At 34.2% G+C, this 21286-nt stretch overlaps 2 protein-coding genes across 2 annotated transcripts in view; both read right to left on the bottom strand.

Moving 5' to 3' along the window:
• LOC144563129 (putative disease resistance protein RGA4) overlaps positions 1 to 19829 on the bottom strand; it is a 38331-nt gene extending 18502 nt beyond the window's left edge. The window contains exon 1 of the mRNA XM_078312529.1: positions 19733 to 19829. The gene's annotated coding sequence lies outside the window, so the exon portion shown is untranslated. The remainder of the gene's footprint in view (positions 1 to 19732) is intronic.
• Positions 10821 to 14483, bottom strand: LOC144563605 (putative disease resistance protein RGA3). The gene is made up of 2 exons (XM_078313088.1): positions 11522 to 14483; positions 10821 to 11120 (listed from the first exon to the last, which is right to left on the bottom strand). The coding sequence occupies exons 1-2, from the start codon at positions 14481 to 14483 to the stop codon at positions 11068 to 11070; spliced, it is 3015 nt and encodes a 1004-aa protein (XP_078169214.1). The 3' UTR covers positions 10821 to 11067.
• Positions 19830 to 21286: the final 1457 nt, after the last annotated feature.

Genomic DNA, 21286 nt, shown 5'->3' with positions numbered 1-21286 from the left:
TTCTAATTATGTTTTCTACCTAACTAAAATCATGACAAGGACATGACATTGAGGGCAAAAAACGTGTTGCATCTTTTATTTTTTTTACCATACGTGGTAAGATTAGGGGTGTTCAGTGGTTCAATTCAGTTGAAACTGAACTGAATTAGGCAAACTAAATTTATAATTCAGTTTCAAAAATAGAACCAGACCAATTTCGCATTATAACCCGGACCGAATTGAACCAAAGTTTTATTTTGGTTTGTTAGGTTCAAACAAAAATATATTAATTTTTTATTTAAAGCAATTGATTTATAATAAACCGAAGTATTTTAAAAAATAAACTAGGGTATTAAGAATAAACCGAAGTATTTAAAGTAATTGATTAAGAAATAAACAGGGGTATTAAGAAATAAACCGGGACAGTCCAGACCAAATTCATAATATATAAAAGTTCAGTCGGTTTGGTTATTTCTATTTTGAAAATTTTCAAACTTAACCGAACCGAAGTTATAATTCAATTTTAAAAAACAATCCAAACCGGACCGAACCATTAAACCAAAAAATCCGAACCATTTAATCCAAACTAATTCAGTTCGATCGACTAAACCGGACCCAATAAACACCCCTAGCTAAGATATATTTCATCTATTACTAAAACTCCCATGTATTGATATGACATAATTAGTGCATGTGCATAGCATATTAGCATATACTAATTAAATTGATTAAACTGATAATTAATATTGATACTCTGCGGCCCATACAAAAGGTACTTCCCAGGCCCAGCCCATTATATAGCAACGTTTTCTGGACTAGTTTTATTTTTCCCTTTTTAGGGCTTTTATTGTGAACCATTTTAGATGAGTAAAAAGGAACACTTCTTATGTAGGGGATATAATGAAGTTTTACCTTAGTCATAAGAAATTTGAGCTTCTGTACAATATATGGACATATTTTAAGATTTCTAAAAACTTATGTTAAACACTTGGGATCTAATCTGACAAGGTCACGTATCTTGCCTGATCTAAATTCTCTATTTACTCGGTTTAAGGCTCATTAATTAACGGGGGGTTTTGACTTATCAAATGAGGCCGCGCAGTACATAGTTGCATTTATTGATCGTTGGTTTCAATTTGTCCCAAAAAAAAATGAGATTAATTTTCTTTCTAGAATGATTTTCTTTTCTAATTTAGAAATGACAAGAATCTAGAGCAGAATATATAGCTAGCTAGCTAGTCTCCAGTACTAGAATTCTTGATCCACTAATTTATTTATTATACTACTATCACCACCACCACCACCACCACCACATATACACTATTGACCACCACATATACACTATTGATTATCATTAAATCTGCTATATTATCTGTCTTTCATTACATTATAATTTTCTAATTGTCTAAAAAAATAGTAAAAAAAGTGTCAAAAAATTATAAAATTTGTTCTCCAAGTATAGTTTCATATAATAATAATGTTGAGCAGTTCGGATCGACTATCTAGACTTTGAAGATGGAGATATGAATCCAATACACAAAACGATCCGTACGTGCATATTGCAAAGTACCATAGCCTCATTCTTCTTACATCTTACTAATTATATTATAATTATTAGTTAATTTATAATGAAATAAGAGAAAATCATTTTACTTAATGTTTTATTTTCACAGAGCTAGCGCTAAATTTGAATATTGCCTCAAATACATTGTCTCAAGGCATATGCCAAAAAATCACATGTGAAGTATTTTGGGATAAATGATAAATTCGATATCTATTTCTTGATGTCTAGTACACTGGCCGGAATGACCTATGGCAACTCCAGTTTTCTTCTTCTGCTAGTCCTTGGGAATAGTATGGTAATAAACGACATAATTTCAAGAACTATAAATGACCTAGTTGTTGAGTTATCTAGAGATGGAATAGAAAAACTTGGTTAAGGAGTACTATTGTTTGTTTTCTCCAATACTTCTATTTTTTTGTATATATAAGTTTTGCGTTGTTTTAATTATTTGCATATCATGTTCTCATGTGCTATGTAGTTCAACCTTCATAGGTTTTAAGATATCAGACTTATAATAACATGTGAAATAGTTATATACTCTCATTTGAAAAATATATGGTACATATCGAATGATTTGGTCATTCTAATTATGTTTGCTACCTAACTAATATCAACAACGGTATGAAATTGAGAGCAAGAAACTTGTTTAATTTTTTTTTTTTAACCTTTCATGGTAAAACACTTGATCTATTACTAAAATTTTCATGTATTAATATGAAATAATTAATGCATGTGCATTGCATATGAAAATTTGATCACACTATAATTAATATTGGTTTTCTTTCCCTCTGTATTTGCACTGCCTTCCTTAAAAGGAAAAAATGTCCACACAGTCCAGTATTACTTCCTCTGTGATGCAGCCAGTAAAACAGATGAGGTGCAGCAAAGAGGGAGCTCGAGAATTGAATGCTAATTGAAAAAAAAAAAAGGAATGCAAAATTCAGGAACTTAATTAGCAAGGGACTCTAACCATAGAACTTTAGTGAGAACTACAAACAAGCTTGTTGTTGAGTTGAATAGCAATGAACTAGAATCGCCAAATAGAGGTGTACAATATTTTGTGGGTTTTGTTTAATTTTCAGATCATTGTTCTTTGAACACAACAGCCATGATATTTATGTTCAACTTTGATCACCACATATACATCGTTGTACTTTGTATCTAAGGTTGTCAAGGGCAGGGGTGGAGGGAGTCAAACACATATGATAGCCAATCATATAATTTTATTTTATTTTTACGGAAATGGAGGTCACTTTTACAATACCATGCTATTTTACTCTAAATTTACATAGAAAATCATATATAAATAAACAAAAGCCCTCCGCCCTTGGTCAAGGGAAGCGCACATCTGATTATGGAAAATGATTAAATTGTTGGCTGTCTTTCTGTTCATTATATTATAATTTAATTAGTGTTATTATTATTATAACATCTTTTGTTACGAATCCTCATCAGTAACTTCTTTTGCAAAATAATGGATTATTCTTACAACCTATACATCACCGAAATTCTGCTCATAGAAAATGCTTTTTTGAATTTGGAAAACAATTCATCCAAATTTCTCTGATTTCACTCAAGTACTTGTATGAATCAACTGATTTGATAGTACATATGTACCTCGATTCTACCCACTCAGGTATTCAATTCTTTGTGAGAAAATTCTGATTTGGAGATCTTATTGTTCAAATTACGTTTGGTTAAGCAAAGTCAGTTCCCTGACCTGACTTTGCTTAATGGGACGTACGTAATGTGAACAATAATTAACATAATCGAATCAATTTCAGAGAAATCTAATTAAAGAATGGATAACATTTCACAACCTCCCTGGATAAGATAAGATGGAATTGGGGCAAGTCAGGAGAATACTCATCAAACTCGGTGTATAAATTGCTGGTGGCAGGATGAAAAACAAATTTCAGAACTTACAAGATCTGGAACGCAAAAGTACCACCAACTGTCAGGTTTTTTGGATTCTTGATGGTAAAAGGGAAACTTCCTACAAGAGATGTTTTGAATAGGCATGGCCTTCCTTGCCAGCGAGTATGTGTTATGTGCAACGATTGGAGTGACAAAACACTTGCTCACTTGCTTTTTTATTGCCCCTTTGCATAGCGGGTTTGGAGCATGATTCACCACAAGTTGGGCACCTGTTTACTGACAAGGAAACTGGTACAAAGAACAGTACCGGTACATTATCAGTAAGACAGGTAATAGAGCTTTCTTGCAATGAATTCATGGCTTCGTATTAGGTAAGGAAAGGTGATTGGTTGTGTAGAGTCCTCTGTACCACTTGGTTGATCTGGAGGCAGCGGAACAATGTGAATTTCAGAGGAGAAACAGTACCACCGGAGGTACATGGGCAAAGGGCACTACAGGAGAGTGCTTTGTGGTTAAAAATTATAGGCGCGATATTGTAATTTTATATTCACAGTTTGTAATTTGACAGCCACTGTCAAATAATTAAAAAAAGAGAATGGATAACAAAGGTGGAAGCCAATTTCAAGAGGTGGAAGTCACAATATTCTTATTCAATTGCATAATCTAAAATCATACAACAATCAGCCTTTCGAAATAAGCAAGATTTACTTGAGATTTCGTAATCTAGATTTTCCTATTTAACTGCGGCGTGCCACATGGACATACAAATCACCACTTAGAAGCTGATCTGTATTAACAGATCACCAACGACCCTGCTTTGGTGCTCTCAAGTTTCTCCTATTCTGTCTACTTTTCTGACAGCGTGGTCCCCACATTGTAGTGAGATGGTGAATTAATGACCACGGTCAGATTAATACGAGTAAATGCCGTTTACAATGATCGATGATGCAAAATACCCATGGTAGAGGTACTGAACAAGATAGCAGTAGAAAAGAGAGAGAAAATGCAAATACATAGATATCATAGTCGAAATATCATCATGTCTAAGATAGGGTATGTATTTGGTATATTCTGGTACTGTCTCAGTGTATAGTATTCGTGATTCGTACTTCAGTGAAGTCACCAAAAGCCCTAGCAATTTCAGTGTCAGGGCGCAAATCATCTGTTAGTACTTAGTACAAACCATCCCAGTCCTTTAAATCATCCTTGGCTGAAATCCTGACCCCTTTGTCCCAGTGACCTTCTCCTCCTACCAGCACATTGATCAATTCAAAATTACGCTTTCCGCCTTCATACCCAATTTGGGATAGTAACAGTCACCGCCGCTTGAGAAATTGCTCGTCCTCAAGCTTAAATTGCAGGCATTTTTGGACAATTGGAGCGCCGCCCTTCCTTCTCATTCCCTCAATTTGTTGATGAAGTGCACGACACCCATGGTCCCGCTTCTTCTTTCCTTATGCTAGCTCCACAAGTAGAGTAACATTGGAATATATAATGCTAAATTTTCTGTTGAGCGTGTCTAGTGGCTCTCAATTGTCACAGAGCTGAGCATGTCTAGTTTACTGGTCGAGATGACCTCTGGCAACTCTAATTTTTAGCTCCTGCTCATCCTTGGGAATGGTACGGTAATAAAGGACAGACTTTCAGGAACTACAAACGAACTTGCATCATATAAATAAAAGGATATAAAACTATAAATGTATAAATCAATTAAAAAAAAAAACAAAGTTAAAGGTAAAGGTAAATGTAATAATATAAGGGTCTTTCTTTTTTCATCCAGATGGGGTAAGTGAATTTCCAGTAAAATCTGATCTGACCCGGTGATGACCCGAATCAACCTACAACCGGCTAGCAGCTGAGCCCAGCACGACCAAAAACTTGATTAAATTGCCATTCAAAGTTCATTTACATTACCAGTAAAATATATAGTTACTATATAGTATAGAAGAAAAAATTGGCCTTTCCAGACCGGAATCGGGTTGTACCGATCCGATTTCAGCCCGAATTACACGGTATATGAATTTTTCATCCAATATCGGTAGAAATGGTCTGATTCCAGCCAAATCTCGGACAACATGGTCCTATTCTAGTTAAATTTTGGCCGAAACGGTTTGATTCTAGTCATACCATCAGCTAAAAAGCACAAATACCAATCTCCAAAAATTTTCCCCTCGAGCGTGACTCAAACAAGAACCTCTTGGATATCAAGGAGGCAAACTACCACCACACTATGATATCTTTTGTTGCTAAAATACATAACTACATATAAATATAAGTGTTGAAATGCCTGTATTATATTGTATTAGTGGATTATTTCATTGTAATCATTTGTTTAAACAAAAATTGTCGACAAATTATGTTTTTATCATTTTTTTCTATTTTCTAGTATAAAACAAGTTTCTGGCAAAAGAGGTATGAGTTTCCGATCCAATTAGGCAGATTCTGACCGATTTACCCAATTCCGATTCCACGGTCAAAAAAAGATCCTTATTTTCATTTTGATTCTTCCTTCTATGCTATTTACCAGTTAGTTAGTTTCTAAGTAGCTGATAGCAAAATTTACGTGATATATCTGGAAAATTTCATTATCGGGTCTGAACTCTGAACCCAATCCAAATATTTTGCATTATTCATTATTGGATAACAAGAGTAACAATTAATGAATAATCACCTGTTATCCGGTTACATCTTGAGTGCTGATAGTTTTTAAGATAAATAAATCAATTGTACTCCTTCACACGTTTTCAATTAGATTGAATTGAGTTTAAATTAAACATGTTAAGATAAAAATGGCCAGAACAAGAGGTTTATTGTTTCGATTTTAGAGATGAATCTAAACTTTTAAAACAGATTTAATTATATATATATATTAAGAGGAGGGATCAAGTTACAACACTTGAAAGTTACAACAAAGTTACAACATCTATTTTTTTCATTTTCAAAGTCCAAATCGTCGATCCAAACCGTTAGATATTCAATCTATATTAAAATGTGCTTGGAGACCAAATTTTACATTTTTTGAAATTTTTTTGCTATTTATTAAGATGGGTACAAAATCGCTGTTTTTTAATGGTGCAGAATTTTAATAAAAACAACGATTTTGTACCCATCTTAATAAATAGTAAAAAAATTTCAAAAAATGTAAAATTTGGTCTCCAAGCACATTTTAATATAGATTGAATATCTAACGGTTTGGATCGACGATTTGGACTTTGAAAATGAAAAAAAATAGATGTTGTAACTTTGTTGTAACTTTCAAGTGCTGTAACTTGATCCCTCCTCATATATTAATTTATATCAACAGTCATTATCTTTTACAAGAGAAATGATAAAATTTTATTTGGGCTCACATCAAATCCACATTCAGTCTTTGAAATTGGCCCTTCCGATTATTGGGCCGATGATGGGCCTTTTAGCAATTGACTTATCAGTTTCTAACGGAATTTGTTTCTTCCAGTTTATAAAATATTATATTACCGTTCTACCCTTATTTTTCACAATTCTATGAAAAGCAACAGCTTTGGTTGATAACTTCTTTAGCAAATTGAATAGAGCCATTGATTTGCATAGCATCTCCAATTTGCGTTTAACAGACATTCATCCAACAAGTAAAATTATGTTTGTAATGTATGCACAAAAAAGGTTATTGATAGGAGTAATTAATTTTAGTTTCATGTGATAATAAACTTGATGTCATGGGGATTTTTTTTTTTTTTGGGGGGGGGGGGTTGGGGAGGGGTGGGGGGAGGGTCATTTCAATTGAAAATTTGCCAGCAGCCATCTCAATTGTTGGATATAGGAAAAGAAGGGATGGAAAAAGCAGAGTACTTAAATATGGATACAATTTTATTAAAAAAAAGAACATATTGATAAAATGGTGCACAATATGAAAAACTTGAGAAATACAAGAGTGATGATTAATAGACTAAAGTTGAAGTCCTTGGATCTAGTGTATTGAAATTACCCCGGGGGTCAAACCCGGTCCGGTCCGCCTGTTACCCGTACCCGACCGGACCGGACCGGACTGTGCCCAGATTTGGCACAGATACACGAGTAACCCGAGTACGGATTAAAACGGGTTGGGACCAGTTTTTTGGAAGTTAACCAGTGATTATCCAGACCGTGGTGAACCCGTACCCGCCCGGTCTAGACCATCTACCTGTCGAACCCGCCGGCCCAGACCGTTCCCCCCTACCCGCGTACCCTTACCCGCCTACCCGTGTACCCTTACCCGCCTACCTGGACCACCCGTACCCGTCTACCCACCTACCTGGACCGCCCGTACTCGCCTACCCGCCTTACCCATATCCCCAAACCCGTATATCTGGATCCAAATTCAAATTTTTTTTCAATTTTTTTCCCCCAACAAAATGGTAAAACCTATACCGCATGTATGCATGCAGAATATTTATTTATTAAACTATTTGAAAATATATAGATGTATTGTTTTGAGATTTTGATCATCTATTTTGTAAACAAAATTGTCTTTTTAAGACGAGTTTCAGTGGTATTAGGGAAAAATAAGTTCAATATTTTTAGAATTTTTTAAAGGATCTGAGAAATTTTTGGTTCCATTTATCACATCATAATCTCCATACAATCTATCTATTATCTTATATGAGATAATTTTAATATAATTTCTATTCATCTGTACTATATATATTATTTTAATATAATTTGTAAGAATAAAAATGCAAAAGCATACATAAACAAATTAAATTTTCGATTTGATCCATTGCATTATGAGACTTTAAAATCTATCAAATTGACTTCAAATGAAAAATTCAAACAGCTAAAACTGATACTTTACGAATAACGTGTTTACATGTAAGATTTAAAATATCTAACAAATTAATATGAAATTAATCAAATGATACAAAAACAATAAATAATGAACGCATTACAATGAACTGCTTGATTTTATATTAAATAAATTTGAAATTTTATAAATTTGCACGTAAGCATATAACTTGTGAATTGAATTGGTTTAAACGCTTTAAATTAAAACATTCTGTAACTACTCGGTGCTTGATGCATTAATGAACGCATTACAATGAACTGCTTGATTTTATATTAAATAAATTTGAAATTTTATAAATTTGCACGTAAGCATATAACTTGTGAATTGAATTGGTTTAAACGCTTTAAATTAAAACATTATGTAACTACTCGGTGCTTGATGCATTACATTAGAAGATTATATTCAATCACTGATACTGATTACTACCTTTGTTCCTGCTATCTCAGCAGAAAGACTATATTTTTGCAAAGAATTTATATAGTATTTTATTTATTAATTTGGATGTACAATACTTGTATTTTGATTGTATTTACTTCTTCATTAAGAAAAAAAATATTAGATTCCTCATATGCTGTTGTTTTTGTTGATTATATATATCTATAGCCTTTTAAGTCGTACATATTAGAAATAAATTAAAAATAACAATTAATGCTTTTCTCACTTCAATATATTTATATGACCAAAGCTTAGGTGTAATGTGCTCACAAAAAAAAGTTGGTGAGCACAACTCCAAAAGTCTACCGGATTATCTTCAAACGACGAATTCAAATCATTGAAATTCATCTACTTCATGAGTGATGCATGTACATAAAAATATTTAAAAGTTTCAAATTTATTTTGTATAAAAGTCAAGCGGTCAAAAAAATGAACCTTTTATAAATTATATTATGTATTCTGTTTTCATTATTCTTTTTACCGTTTGACCTTGCACTTTTATTTGAAACTTTCAAATTTTGAAATCATTCCAATAAATTTTTGAAATTGTTCTCACTATAGAATGAACTTGTTTTTTTTTTTTTATAGTGAATTTGTATTCAATTCAACAAAAGTCAGTAGCATGAGTTTGACATGTAAAGTTTAGTAATTAAAATCTCTCAATTAAAAATGTCCGTATGATTGTAATTTTTGTATGATTTATAGATGTGTGTGTATGTATTCTATTACAAATTTTGAAATGGATTATCTTTTTAATTAACTCTTCCTTTTGATTTGATATTTTTAATATTTAACTCATGATAATATGAAGACTTTTTATAAAGAATGGATATTACTTAGTTCATAAATTATTTCTTAGCTTCGTATTTTATGAACTATATATAAAATCAATACATCTCGTTATTTCATTGATGAATTATTGAATTGCATAAAAAATTATTTATGGAAAAATTAGTTTATTTCTTTTTTTAAACAAATTGGAAATTATGTTGTTTTATTAAATGGAGTAGAGGGAGAATTATATGTATACCAAATATCAATTTAAGTAATTAAATTGATGGAATGTAAACCAAACAGCCAAGGAAACGAGACATCACTGTTGTACATGATCTAAACACATATGTTTATTTTCTAAATGTAAGCCCCTTCGGGATCAAATTATTTAATCCCAGTTTTTAATTTAATAAAATCCTGTCTTTATATTTTTTTTTCAAAACACATAAAATGACCCTTTTTTCTGACAGATTTTAAAATAATTCATAATTTTGATTTATATTTTATTATAACAAAAATTATTGAGTTGAAATATGCAACTAGTGTCAAATGAGATTTGATTTATATTGAGTTCAAATAAATTTATTGAGTTCAAATGATTTAGTTTAAATAAATTTATTGAGTTCAAATGAATTTTGATTTATTGATTTAAAAAGAAAAAAAGAAAAACAGAGAAAAGATAAAAAAAAAGCAAACAAACAGAAAAAAAAACCCGATCCGGACCGGACCGGACCGGACCCGTACCGGCCCGAACTAACCCCCGGACCCGGACCCATGCTACCCCGAACCAGGACCCGTGCTACCCCCGTACCCGGACCGTGCTACCCCCGTACCCGTGCTACCTGGGGTTAAAATGGGCCGGGTAGGGGTTTTAGAAAACCTACCCATGATACCCTACCCGTTTAACCCGTCTACCCGATCTACCCATGCCTGTGCTACCCCCGTACCTGTCCGGTCCACCCGTATTCAATACACTACTTGAATCCAAGCAATCATATGTTGTTACAATCATCCCAAGTGGTTTTTTTTTTATTAATACAATTGTGGTCTGGGCAATGCCCGGCAACCTTAAAAAAAAAAAAAAAAAAACCATCCCAAGTGGTTATACCAAGAATTGTCAACCACCAACAGAGGACTCGAGGAAATTACCATTAAAAAAAAAGTAGTACAAAAAAAATATAGAATCTGTCCAAGAGCTAGTACATTATCAGAAATATATAGTAATTTAGCATTAATTATTACACACAGAAACACGCAAAGGAGCATTAATTATTACACAAATTACCAGAATAAACTAAGCAAATAATCTTAGAATTTTTTAACCAACTTATTTTGGTGAACCAAGAGTCCATAAATCTGCAGAGCACAACAATTGTATTATTGTGCACAAATTACAAGCTATCTATCATGCTGTAAATTCTAGTAAAGGTATAATTGTGTACGATACAAATGTAGTTTTCTTTAGAATTTCATTTTCTCAATTATTAAGGTGTTATGTGCAATCTCGACCTTCTTATCGTTAGAGAATTAAATTATACTCCAGAGATCATAATGTCTCAAACATTTTGAATCAGATGGATATATCACCGAATACCTTTTAAGTTAACATTCGATAGAGCTAAAGCCAGTTCTGTCTTTAGTGGCTGTTTTTCTTGCTTCTTGTCCTTCTTTTCCAATCTCTAAGAAGTTCTGTAATATTAAGAAATGTTTGAAGAGAAACACATTATAATGAAGTTAGAAGTTGGATTTGTACCTTAGAACTAGCTTAAGGTGGTTATAGAATTCATTCAGTCTTGCGTGAAAATTTTATTATTTCCCATAATATTCTATTGGAACAAAAAGTTATTGAAAATCTTAAGAAGATCGGAAAGTACTGTCATTTGTAGTTAAGAGAAATTATTACACACGAAAAAAGAAAATAAAATGAACAATAGACTGTTTGATAAATATTAAGTTCACAACTTCACATGAGCACAAGGCGCCTCTACTTTTGAAATTTGTCAAAGTAAATAAAATAACTTAAAAAACAACAATATTTCGACCAATGAAAAGATTTGTTCAAGAAACACCGAATGGCGGTTGTGAATTACCTGATGGCACTTTTCCATTTATATCTTGACCTCCAGTCACATCAAGCTTAGGACAATTCCAAATATCGATTTCCTTCAGACATTCAAGAAGCTGGTGCCCCCCTAGCGACCGTAACTTTTTACAGTCTACCAAATACAGCTTTGATAGAGATTTAAGATTGCTTGTGACCTTAGCTGGAATAGTTACCAAATGGTCGCAACCACGTATATACAAAGTTTCAAGGGATGTGAGGTTTCGCAAGCAACTGGGAATTGACTTTTCAAGGTCACCACAATTAAACAGTTGGAGGTACTTGACAGAGGGTGGTAAGACCATAGCATTTGGGCTTCTAAGCTTTGGGCACAGCATAATTATAAGCTTCTCAAGCTTTGCAAATTCTCCAAATAATTCTACTGATAATAGTTCCAGATTATGGCAACCTCTTACCTCAATATGATTTAGTGCTGGCAGGTGTTTTGGTTCCAACAAATTCTGAAGATTTTCTAGTTTGGATAGCCCATCAATGACTACTTTGGTGATGCAACGAGGGAGGTAAGAGATAGTTGAGACCATCCCACAACACTTAAACTCAACTTCTGTTAAATTTGGCAAAAACTCTTCCTTCAACCAACTTGGTGATAAATTTCTACCTCTATAACCGGATATTTCCAACTCTTTGAGTTTATGGTTGGGACATAAACCATCAAGTACCTTGTTATCATGTTCTCCATCATTACCGATGTCACCATTCATCGACCATTCCAATCCCAACCTGTTAATGAATGTTTTATTGCTCAGATGTGCTTTTTGAGCAGCTTCTTTGCTGGGAACATATTGAAGATTTTTTATACAAAGAGATCCACTGAGTTGGACAAGGTCCTTTAAAATCTCAATTTTCTTATTACCATGCAACCAAATCGTCAGGTTGGAAAGCTGGATTGCTTTGACAATATTTTCAAAACGTTCTACCAAGGAGACCATTTCAAAAGCCAAATAGAAAAGTTGTAAATTAACCAATTTGTAAAATCCTTCAGGAAAGCATTTAATCTTTGAGCAATCCATCATGTTTAGATACTGGAGGCTGTAAAGATTACAAAAAGACTCCGGCAATGTTTTAACATATGTGCCAGAAATATCAAGAAACAGAAGATGCTTTAGGTTTCCAATGTTTTCGGGTAGCTTCTTAATTTTGCATCTCGCAAGAGATAATGATCGAATATGTTTAAAAGCATTGCACCAGGTTTCTATTCCAGTAATGCAACAACCATTAAACCATACCATTAGGGAAAGCAATTTCGGATATTTTAACAACTCCATTTGCTCCTCCAGGGATACTTCACCAAATACTGATGCATGTCGTATATCTTGGGTGACTTTCTGATCAGAATGCCCATTTTCTAAGCAAAGGCACTCATCTTTTGTTAAAGATAGGCACACATCATGCATTAGATCATGAATCACATATGTTTCACATTCAATTGCTCGGAAAAATCCTCGCCCTAGAAGTTCAACAAAGTAACCGTTCGCCAGAGTTCTAATTTGTTTTTCGTTATCTAGAGGTTTGATAAAACCTTGCATCATCCAAAACATTGTTAACTCAGATTGTGTGAATCTAAAATCCTTGGGATAGAGTGAGCAAAAGGAGAAACATTTTTTCAGATAAGTAGGTAAACATTGATAGCTCAATTGAAGTACGGGAAGTATATCATGTTCCTCCTTTTGTAATTCCCACATGTTACTGTCTTTGATAGTGGTCCAGTGTTCAACACTTTGGTTTTTCAAAGTACCTCCAATTGTTATGGCAGCAAGCGGAGACCCTTTTAGCCTTTTACAAATTTCCTTACCAATAACCTTCAGATCTGGATTAATGTTGTTTGCTTCGGCAACTGAATCAAATGCACAACTCTTAAAGAAATCCCAGAAAATATGCTCTTCTAATCCCTCCAAATCTATAACACCTCTGGAGCCTATACTTGTGCCTGAAATTTTCACACATTCTGGAGACCTAGTTGTCACCAGCACTACACTTCCCTCAGATGCTCCTTCCATCGGTGCCAATAAATGTTGCCAGTCCTTGCTCCAAACATCATCAAGAACTAGCAAAAATTTCTTGGAATTTAATGCCTTTTGTAAAGCCTCTTGCAGGGCATTTAAATTAGTAGCATTGCACTCTTCTTTAGTGGCGCTCTGATCAATCATTTCTTTAGTTAGCCTTTCCTTATTAAAATTATCAGAGACGCAAACCCACATAATTAAATCGAAGTACGACTTTACAGTTCCATTATTGCAAACCATTTGTGCAAGGGTGGTTTTTCCCATGCCTCCCATGCCTACAATAGATAAAACAGATACATTTTGTTTCTTATCCATTCTACTGCTACTCTCCCCAATTTCTGAATAAGACACACTTGCTTTTTTCGCTCTCTTCCTTTTAGGAGATTCAGAACTGGGAATTCCCATTAGATGGATCACTTCTTTCAACACGTCTTCTCGACCATACACTTTAGATGCAAGAAATTTGCTTGTATTCGGTCTAGCATTTTGGCTAAATTGGTTGGGATTTTCTGGTATACCACGACTGTCACAGATTTCTTTCATTTCATTATAGATGATATTAAGCCTATCAATAATCCTTTTTACTGTTGTTGGGAAATCACTCATCCAGTTCTCTATCCATTTCGGAATGCTTTTAGTACCTGCAAAGTTCTCAACTTTTTTCTTCAAACTTTGGTACTTCATTTCATCAACTATGCTTTTGGCTTCATAGACGGAATCTTTTAGCAGGGAAACATGCTTGTCTATTGTGTTGTATTTAGGTAGTTGCCAGCATTCGGTTCGCTCAATTAGGAGCTCTGCCTTCGGCAGTGCCACACAAAGTTCGAAGAGGTAATTATCGACATTGTTCCCATTACGCCAAGAATCAAAAATAGATTGACCAATGGTTGACACCAAAAAGTCGAGTCCTTTATCCCACAAGCTCATTCTCCCCTGTTACAGTTATCAACCAAAACAAAAGGCTTAGAATAGTAGCGAAATAAGAAGCAAGTTTTTTTTTTCCTTTGTTCACGTCACCTTCTTTGCAATGAATTGAAACAAAAAAAAGTTGCTTTTGCTAACAAGAGGAATAAAATGGGATTTTCCCTGTCAAGCCAAGAGGAAAAACAGAGGTGTGCAAGTTTTTTCCCTTTATTTTTTATGCTGAAAGGAAGAAAACAATAGAATGAAGGTTAGGATCATCGTTCTGAAAATCAGATTAGAAATCAAAATTAAAATCGTTAAGTTGATCATGGAATCAGAATAAGGAGGATATGTGGGAATCGGCCAAATCAGACAGGAAACTCAGATATTTTTTTAAAATAAAAATTGTTTGTACTAAAACATTAGAAAAAAATAATTTCCTAAAAATTTATGTTAGCTCAAAAAATTAAACTCAAATAATCCAATAAATTGAAACATTTAAAACTAAACAGTTAGCCTATATTGAATTTCACATTGAGTAAATAAAGCAAATAAAATAAAAATATTACATATTTGATAAAAGATAAATTTAAAATGCATATCAATATTTTTTTAAAAACTAGATTATATAGAATTACAACTTGATCACACTTGTATATTCTCTTAATTTTTACATAAGAAATACAAATGTTACATACATATAAAATTAATTACGTTGTAGAATAAAAGTAATAAAAAAAAATTGGAACAAAGTAGAACTTCTACTTTATAAATGAAAGAACTGATCTTTTTTTAATATATAAAAACTAACCATTTCCTCATAAATTTATTTATTACATTATTCCCTATTGTTAATTTAATTAGCAAGTTTTCAAGTTCACATTAAAAGGTAAAATAACGTTAGGTTTAAATTGATAGGTCCCATTGTCAGAAATTCCTACTTCTCTCCCTCTTATTCTCTTTCGTATTCCTAATCTGTGCTTCCTTTGATATCTTCACTAAAATTGAGATTGCTCTAACCATAATATAGCCAAAATAGGTCAAATATGTGAATCCGTCAAAACCAGTTAAAAAGTTCGGCCAATTGTTTCGTTTAAGCCTCGTGCCTCTGGCTGATTCCGTTCCAACTCGGCTGATTTTCAAAGACATGGTTAGAATACTATGATTTATGTGATCAAATCCTACAGATCTAATCTCCCAACAATCAATTAATCGATAATTAGAACTATTTAAGATAATTTACAATGATCCAAAGTCAGTTTGAACTAGAAGAAAATAGAAGCAACAATTAAAAATAGGGAAAAAAAATAATTATTATTCCGAAAATAGAGCGATTGGAGAAATGGTGGCTCAAGGTGAGTGGCAACTAGTTTCCCGGCGTAAGCGATACCCTGATAATTGGAGAGAGCAGGTAGCTCAGCCACCACTATCATCGGTCTGCCCCTTTCTTCCCAACACCCACACCTATGCTCAAGCCATAACCATGAATGCTTCCATCCCTAACCAACCAAGAAACAACAACCGGACTCCCACCACTCCTACCATCTCCCCAACAGTGTCTCTTACACCCTCTCCATCACCCTCTTATACCTTTCACGGACGAAACTAGAAAATAAAGATGGAGGGGGCTAAAAAATTAAATACAGTGCAATTTCATTTCATAAGGGGAGCTAAAGGATATTAATTATAAGGGGTGCTTAGCCCCCTTTGCTCTCCACAGTGTTCTGCCACTACTACCTTATGACCCTACAACAGAACCTACATATATATAATCCCATAGTCCCATGACCTTGAGGTTCCCCCCATTACCTCACTTATCCGAATGGAGAGGTCGATGCTTTAGGTGCATCCGCACCGGTCACACAGCAAGTATGTGTCGTTTTCCCGCCAAGTGTGGCAAATGTTGGGCCGATGGCCATATGGGTGTGAGATGCTGGAAAGAAGCCACAAAGTAAACTCTTAACATGGCTACCTAACCATACCAACCAGTTATTGGATAGGAGGACAGAACTATTGAACTACCCATTAACAACCTTCTCACAAGTACCTATCCGTTTGTACCTACGGTGATGTTGGAACCATGATCCCTCAAGCCCAAATACTTTGTAGAGAGGAATGAAGATTACTACCCGAACCAAGCAAGGGAGCAAGCAAGGGCAAGTCCAAGCCGAGCAGCTCCTCTCCCTAGGTGCACCGCCACCTAGACTTGCCGGCCACTGCCTTCACTCTCCATGCCATCTACCACCCGAGCCCGCCACCTAGAGTGGTCGTCGCTCCTCCATGCCACCAAAGCTTGGGCCACCCTTTTGTGGTCGTGGCTCCATCAACCCGCCATTTGGCCTCCTCCATCCACCACCGCCGCCTTCTCTAGCCGATTCGGCCATATCTCCTCTCTCTTCTTTTTCTTCTTGTTGAGATTGAACTAGATTTTGATCTCCTTTCTTCTCCTTGATTCAATTTGAGAATTAAGTTTAGAAGAGGATCTCGAGATTGTGTTGATTTGCTCAGCAAGATCTATTCAAAGTGTTTTGAAGTAGTGAGCTAGCTTTCAAATTCGCAATGGAAAGAGGATTTGAGCAACTAGCACTGATCTCTTCTTATTCTCGATCAACACATTAGTGTGTGAAGCTTTCGGTTTCCTGTTTCGAAAACTGTAATAAGGGAGACTAAGGCACAAGAAACCGTATCTCGTTCAAGAGACTAATTCGAGAGGTTACAAATTATATCACTAGTGGAGAACATACAATTAGTGTCGCCTTAAAAAACCGATACTAATACTTTAGTATCGGTCGTTTACAAAAAACCGATACTAATAATATTAGTGTCGGCTATTTAGATGTAGGCGATACTAATAACTGAGAATTAGTGTCGGTTGTTTATAAATAGCCGACACTAATGTATTAGTGTCGGCTATTTATAAACAACCGACACTAATACTTAACAATTAGTGTCGGCTATTTATAAACAGCCGACACTAATTCTCAGTTATTAGTGTTGCCTATTTATAAACAGCCGACACTAAAGCTAAAAAAATTTCATTTTAAGTCCCGCGCACCTCTTTCAAACGCACGCCTAGGGTTTAAACATTCACTTCGCTTCACGCTTCTCTCCGATCTGATCTTCTCAGCCGCTTCTTCTGCGCTAGCTTCACGAAAAGCGCTTCTCTCCGATCTGATCTTCTCAGCCGCTTCTTCTGCGCATGCTTCACGAAAAGGGGCGTAACTTTTGATCCGTCCGTCGGATCGGGCTGAAATTTTGACATGAGCTCCACAACCCCAAATCCAAGCTAACTTATTTTCCAGCCCGATCCGACCGTCGGATATAGATTTTTCCAATTTTCTTTACAATTTCAGAGTTTTTAGGGTTTGAATGATAACAATAAATGAGCAATTTGGATGACATTTTATTTAGTGAGTGTTATTTGTAAATTATGATGAATTATTTGATATCTTTGTTTTATATATAGTTTAGCAAAAATATATGAGCATTCCAGAACAAAAATTTTCATTTTTAGAATTTTCTATGATTTATAGTGAATTTTTGAAATTTTTTTTTTTAAAAAAAAATATTAGTGTCGGCTATTTATTAAAAAGCCGACACTAATAAGTATTAGTGTCGGCTATTTATTAAATGACCGACACTAATAAGTATTAGTGTCGGCTTTTTAATAAATAGCCGACACTAAAAGTTAGTATTAGTGTCGGCCATTTAATAAACAGCCGACACTAATGCCTTACTTTTAGTGTCGGCTATTTACAAAGTATTAGTATCAGCCCGATTAGTGTCGCATAATGTCCGACACTAATACCCATAAACAGCCGACACTAATTCCAAGTTCTCCACTAGTGTATCCTCTTGTTCAAGAGGCTAATGAAGAAACTCATGTTCATGATGTTCCTAATGTTGATGAAGCTCCTATGCTGCAACAAGAACTCTTACGTAGATCAACAAAGAGAGAGAAGATCTGCCATACCTGATGATTATATCATATACCTTAATGAGGAGGGATGTGATATAGGTAATGGAGATGATCATATCTCATTCAAGCAAGCTATTATGAGTGATAAATCATCTCAATGGTTAGAAGCCATGAATGATGAGATGAACTATGGAAATTAATGAAAATTATTCTGATTCAGATATTTTTGAATGTGTCGACAGGAAGAAATCCACATCATGTTACATATTTATGCTTACAGGGGGACCAATTTCATGGAAGAGTACTAAGCAGTCTATAAGGGCATCTTCCACTAGACAAGCAGAATTTGTGGCGTGTTATCATGCTACTAGTTAAGCAATTTGGTTAGAGAATTTTATACCAGGAGTTCAAATAATTGACAGTATTGTGAGACCACTCACCTTATTTTGTGATAATGAGGCTGCTGTTTTCTTCTCTAAGAATAACAAATCAAGTGGTGCATCTAAGTGGATTGACACCGAATATCTTGTTGTTAGAGACGAAGTCAAAGATGGTACTATTATGATACAACATATTAATACAAGAGCTATGTTAGCTGATTTTCTAATATGATACAACATATTAATATCAAAGATGGCATGTTGCTGGCATGGGTTTAGTTAATGTATTATAATTTTGTTGTTGTAAACTATATATATATATATATATATATATAGGAATATGATAGCATGCTATGCATAGCATAGAGCCCCTCCATGCAACGCCTTGGATTTCGACTTTTCAAAATCCTAACGGTCGATCCGAACCGTTCATCTTGTTCTCCATATTAATATGTGTTTGGGGACCAAATTTTACATTTTTTGGAGTTTTTTTACTATTTTTTTAGATTTATTGAAAATCGCTGTTTTTTTATGGTCCAGATTTGCTGAAAACATATCCTAGCTGAGAAGATACTATTGGAGGGGCATCTATGGGCAGTGTACTGTTAAAAATGGAGGATTCTAATTGTACAAGTAGCTGTTATTTTTCGTTTTGCATCATGCTTTTAGTTACTGTAAGGTTTACTTACTGCTTGGCTGTTGTTTTGTATTTTTCTTTTCTGTTTTTCAATATTAATAGATATTTGGCAGCATCTTCTACGATTTCTAAAAAAAGAACAATTAAAAAATAGATCGGAGCCCCAAAACGGATCCAAGTACTTCAATCTCAATCAGGAAGCATGTATGATATTTATGGAAACGAATTTAGCAAAAACAGCACTATAAGAAGATATAATTGAATTGTTTACTAAGTATATATAGACCTATATAATTGTTACAAGTAACTTAATTAGGAAAACAAGAGAAACACATACAATTGGTTACAGGAGGCGAGACCAAACCTACCAAGCTGCTTCGCGTAGATTCTTCATTTTTGAGGGGATAATTGGTTTTTGGATTTGGAATTTTAATTAAGAGTATGGCGATCTAATTTTTGAGAGGATGGCGATCTAATTTTAATTAAGAGTATGGCGATCTAATTTTTGAGACTCCAGTCAATGGAAACGTATCTTTTCAGGTACTGTAAAAGATACTCCTAACTTTACGGTTTGAGATTAATTTTCATCCACTTGGAGATTCGAGTTAGTAAGTATTATTGGGCTTTGAGATTCGTGCCAAGTTAAATAGAACAGTCCAGATCCACTAATTGTAAAAGATTCCCCATTACAGTACCGGAGAGGATGTGAATTCCCAGTCAATGACTAACAAAAAAAATGAAGAAATGAATGGTGGAGCAGTTCGAAAAATTAATAATCGATCAGTCTTACTGAAAAGACAAAAAAAGGTGCGGACTTTAAGAGCAGCTTCCGTCAGTGTGTCCCGCAATTCCTTTTATTTATTTACTATTTCTTTGAAAGAACTTGTTTAATTATTTTATTAAGGTTCGTTCTTATCCAAACCTGTTAATTAATTACAATGCTGTACTGGATGCAATCACCATACGGACCGCGGGACCGCTGTTCCCCACCATGCACAGTTGAATTCAAATCCTCTGAGATATCTCATATTTGGAGTTAATATGTGGAAATCCGAATTGTTTAAATTCATTCTGCATGAATCTCTAATCAAAATAATACTGAGCCTTTGCATTTCGAATAGCTAGGCACCGAAAAAGAATTAACCCAATTTTAGATAAACTGAGAATTTAAAATATCTCAGGGGATACGGACTCGTAGTAATCATGCATGTTATCAGAGTATTCGCCTTTTATATATTAATATTATTTTATTCTATATTTCGAGATTTGTATACACAATGCGCACCACATTGCAATGTTTGTGAAGTTGGTTTTACTCCAGAAGACCAAGAGATTTTAATGAACTTTTCCTGTGAAAATTAATACCGGAATGAGGTACGGTATGGTAAAAATTCTAGAAATTCATGTCACAAAGATTTGAAGAAATTGTTGCAACATGTGGTAGTTATTCATAGCGGGTTTAGAAATGCCAATTCTTTTGATGTGAACCCAAAAATTTCAGATTTGGAGAATGTCAAATTTGATTTGCAAATGGATGGTTTTGTGAAAAACAAAATAATATAGGAAAGCATCAGTGTTTGTGTGATTTTTGTTTTTGGTGATGCTGAATTGAGCATCAAATTATTTGGTTGACTGAATTTTGACCGAATTATTCGCAAATTTTACGAATTTTTTCTAAAACTTTTTTTTGCTCCCTTGTAGGATTGAGATATATGATCCGGATAATTTTGAATTATTCCCGAATTATACCCGAATTATTTCCGAATCATGAATTTTTGATCTCGCCGAACCAAACCCGTATAATTTATTTGTCACTATTGGTTCCAAGTACAAAACATTAAATTGATAACTACTAATTAATTCAAATACTAACTTGATAATTTATGTAATA

This window comes from Carex rostrata, chromosome 12 (genome assembly GCF_964058835.1).
Source record: "Carex rostrata chromosome 12, lpCarRost1.2, whole genome shotgun sequence".
Taxonomy (NCBI): Eukaryota; Viridiplantae; Streptophyta; class Magnoliopsida; order Poales; family Cyperaceae; genus Carex; species Carex rostrata.
This window is presented reverse-complemented; position numbering and strand designations above follow the sequence as displayed.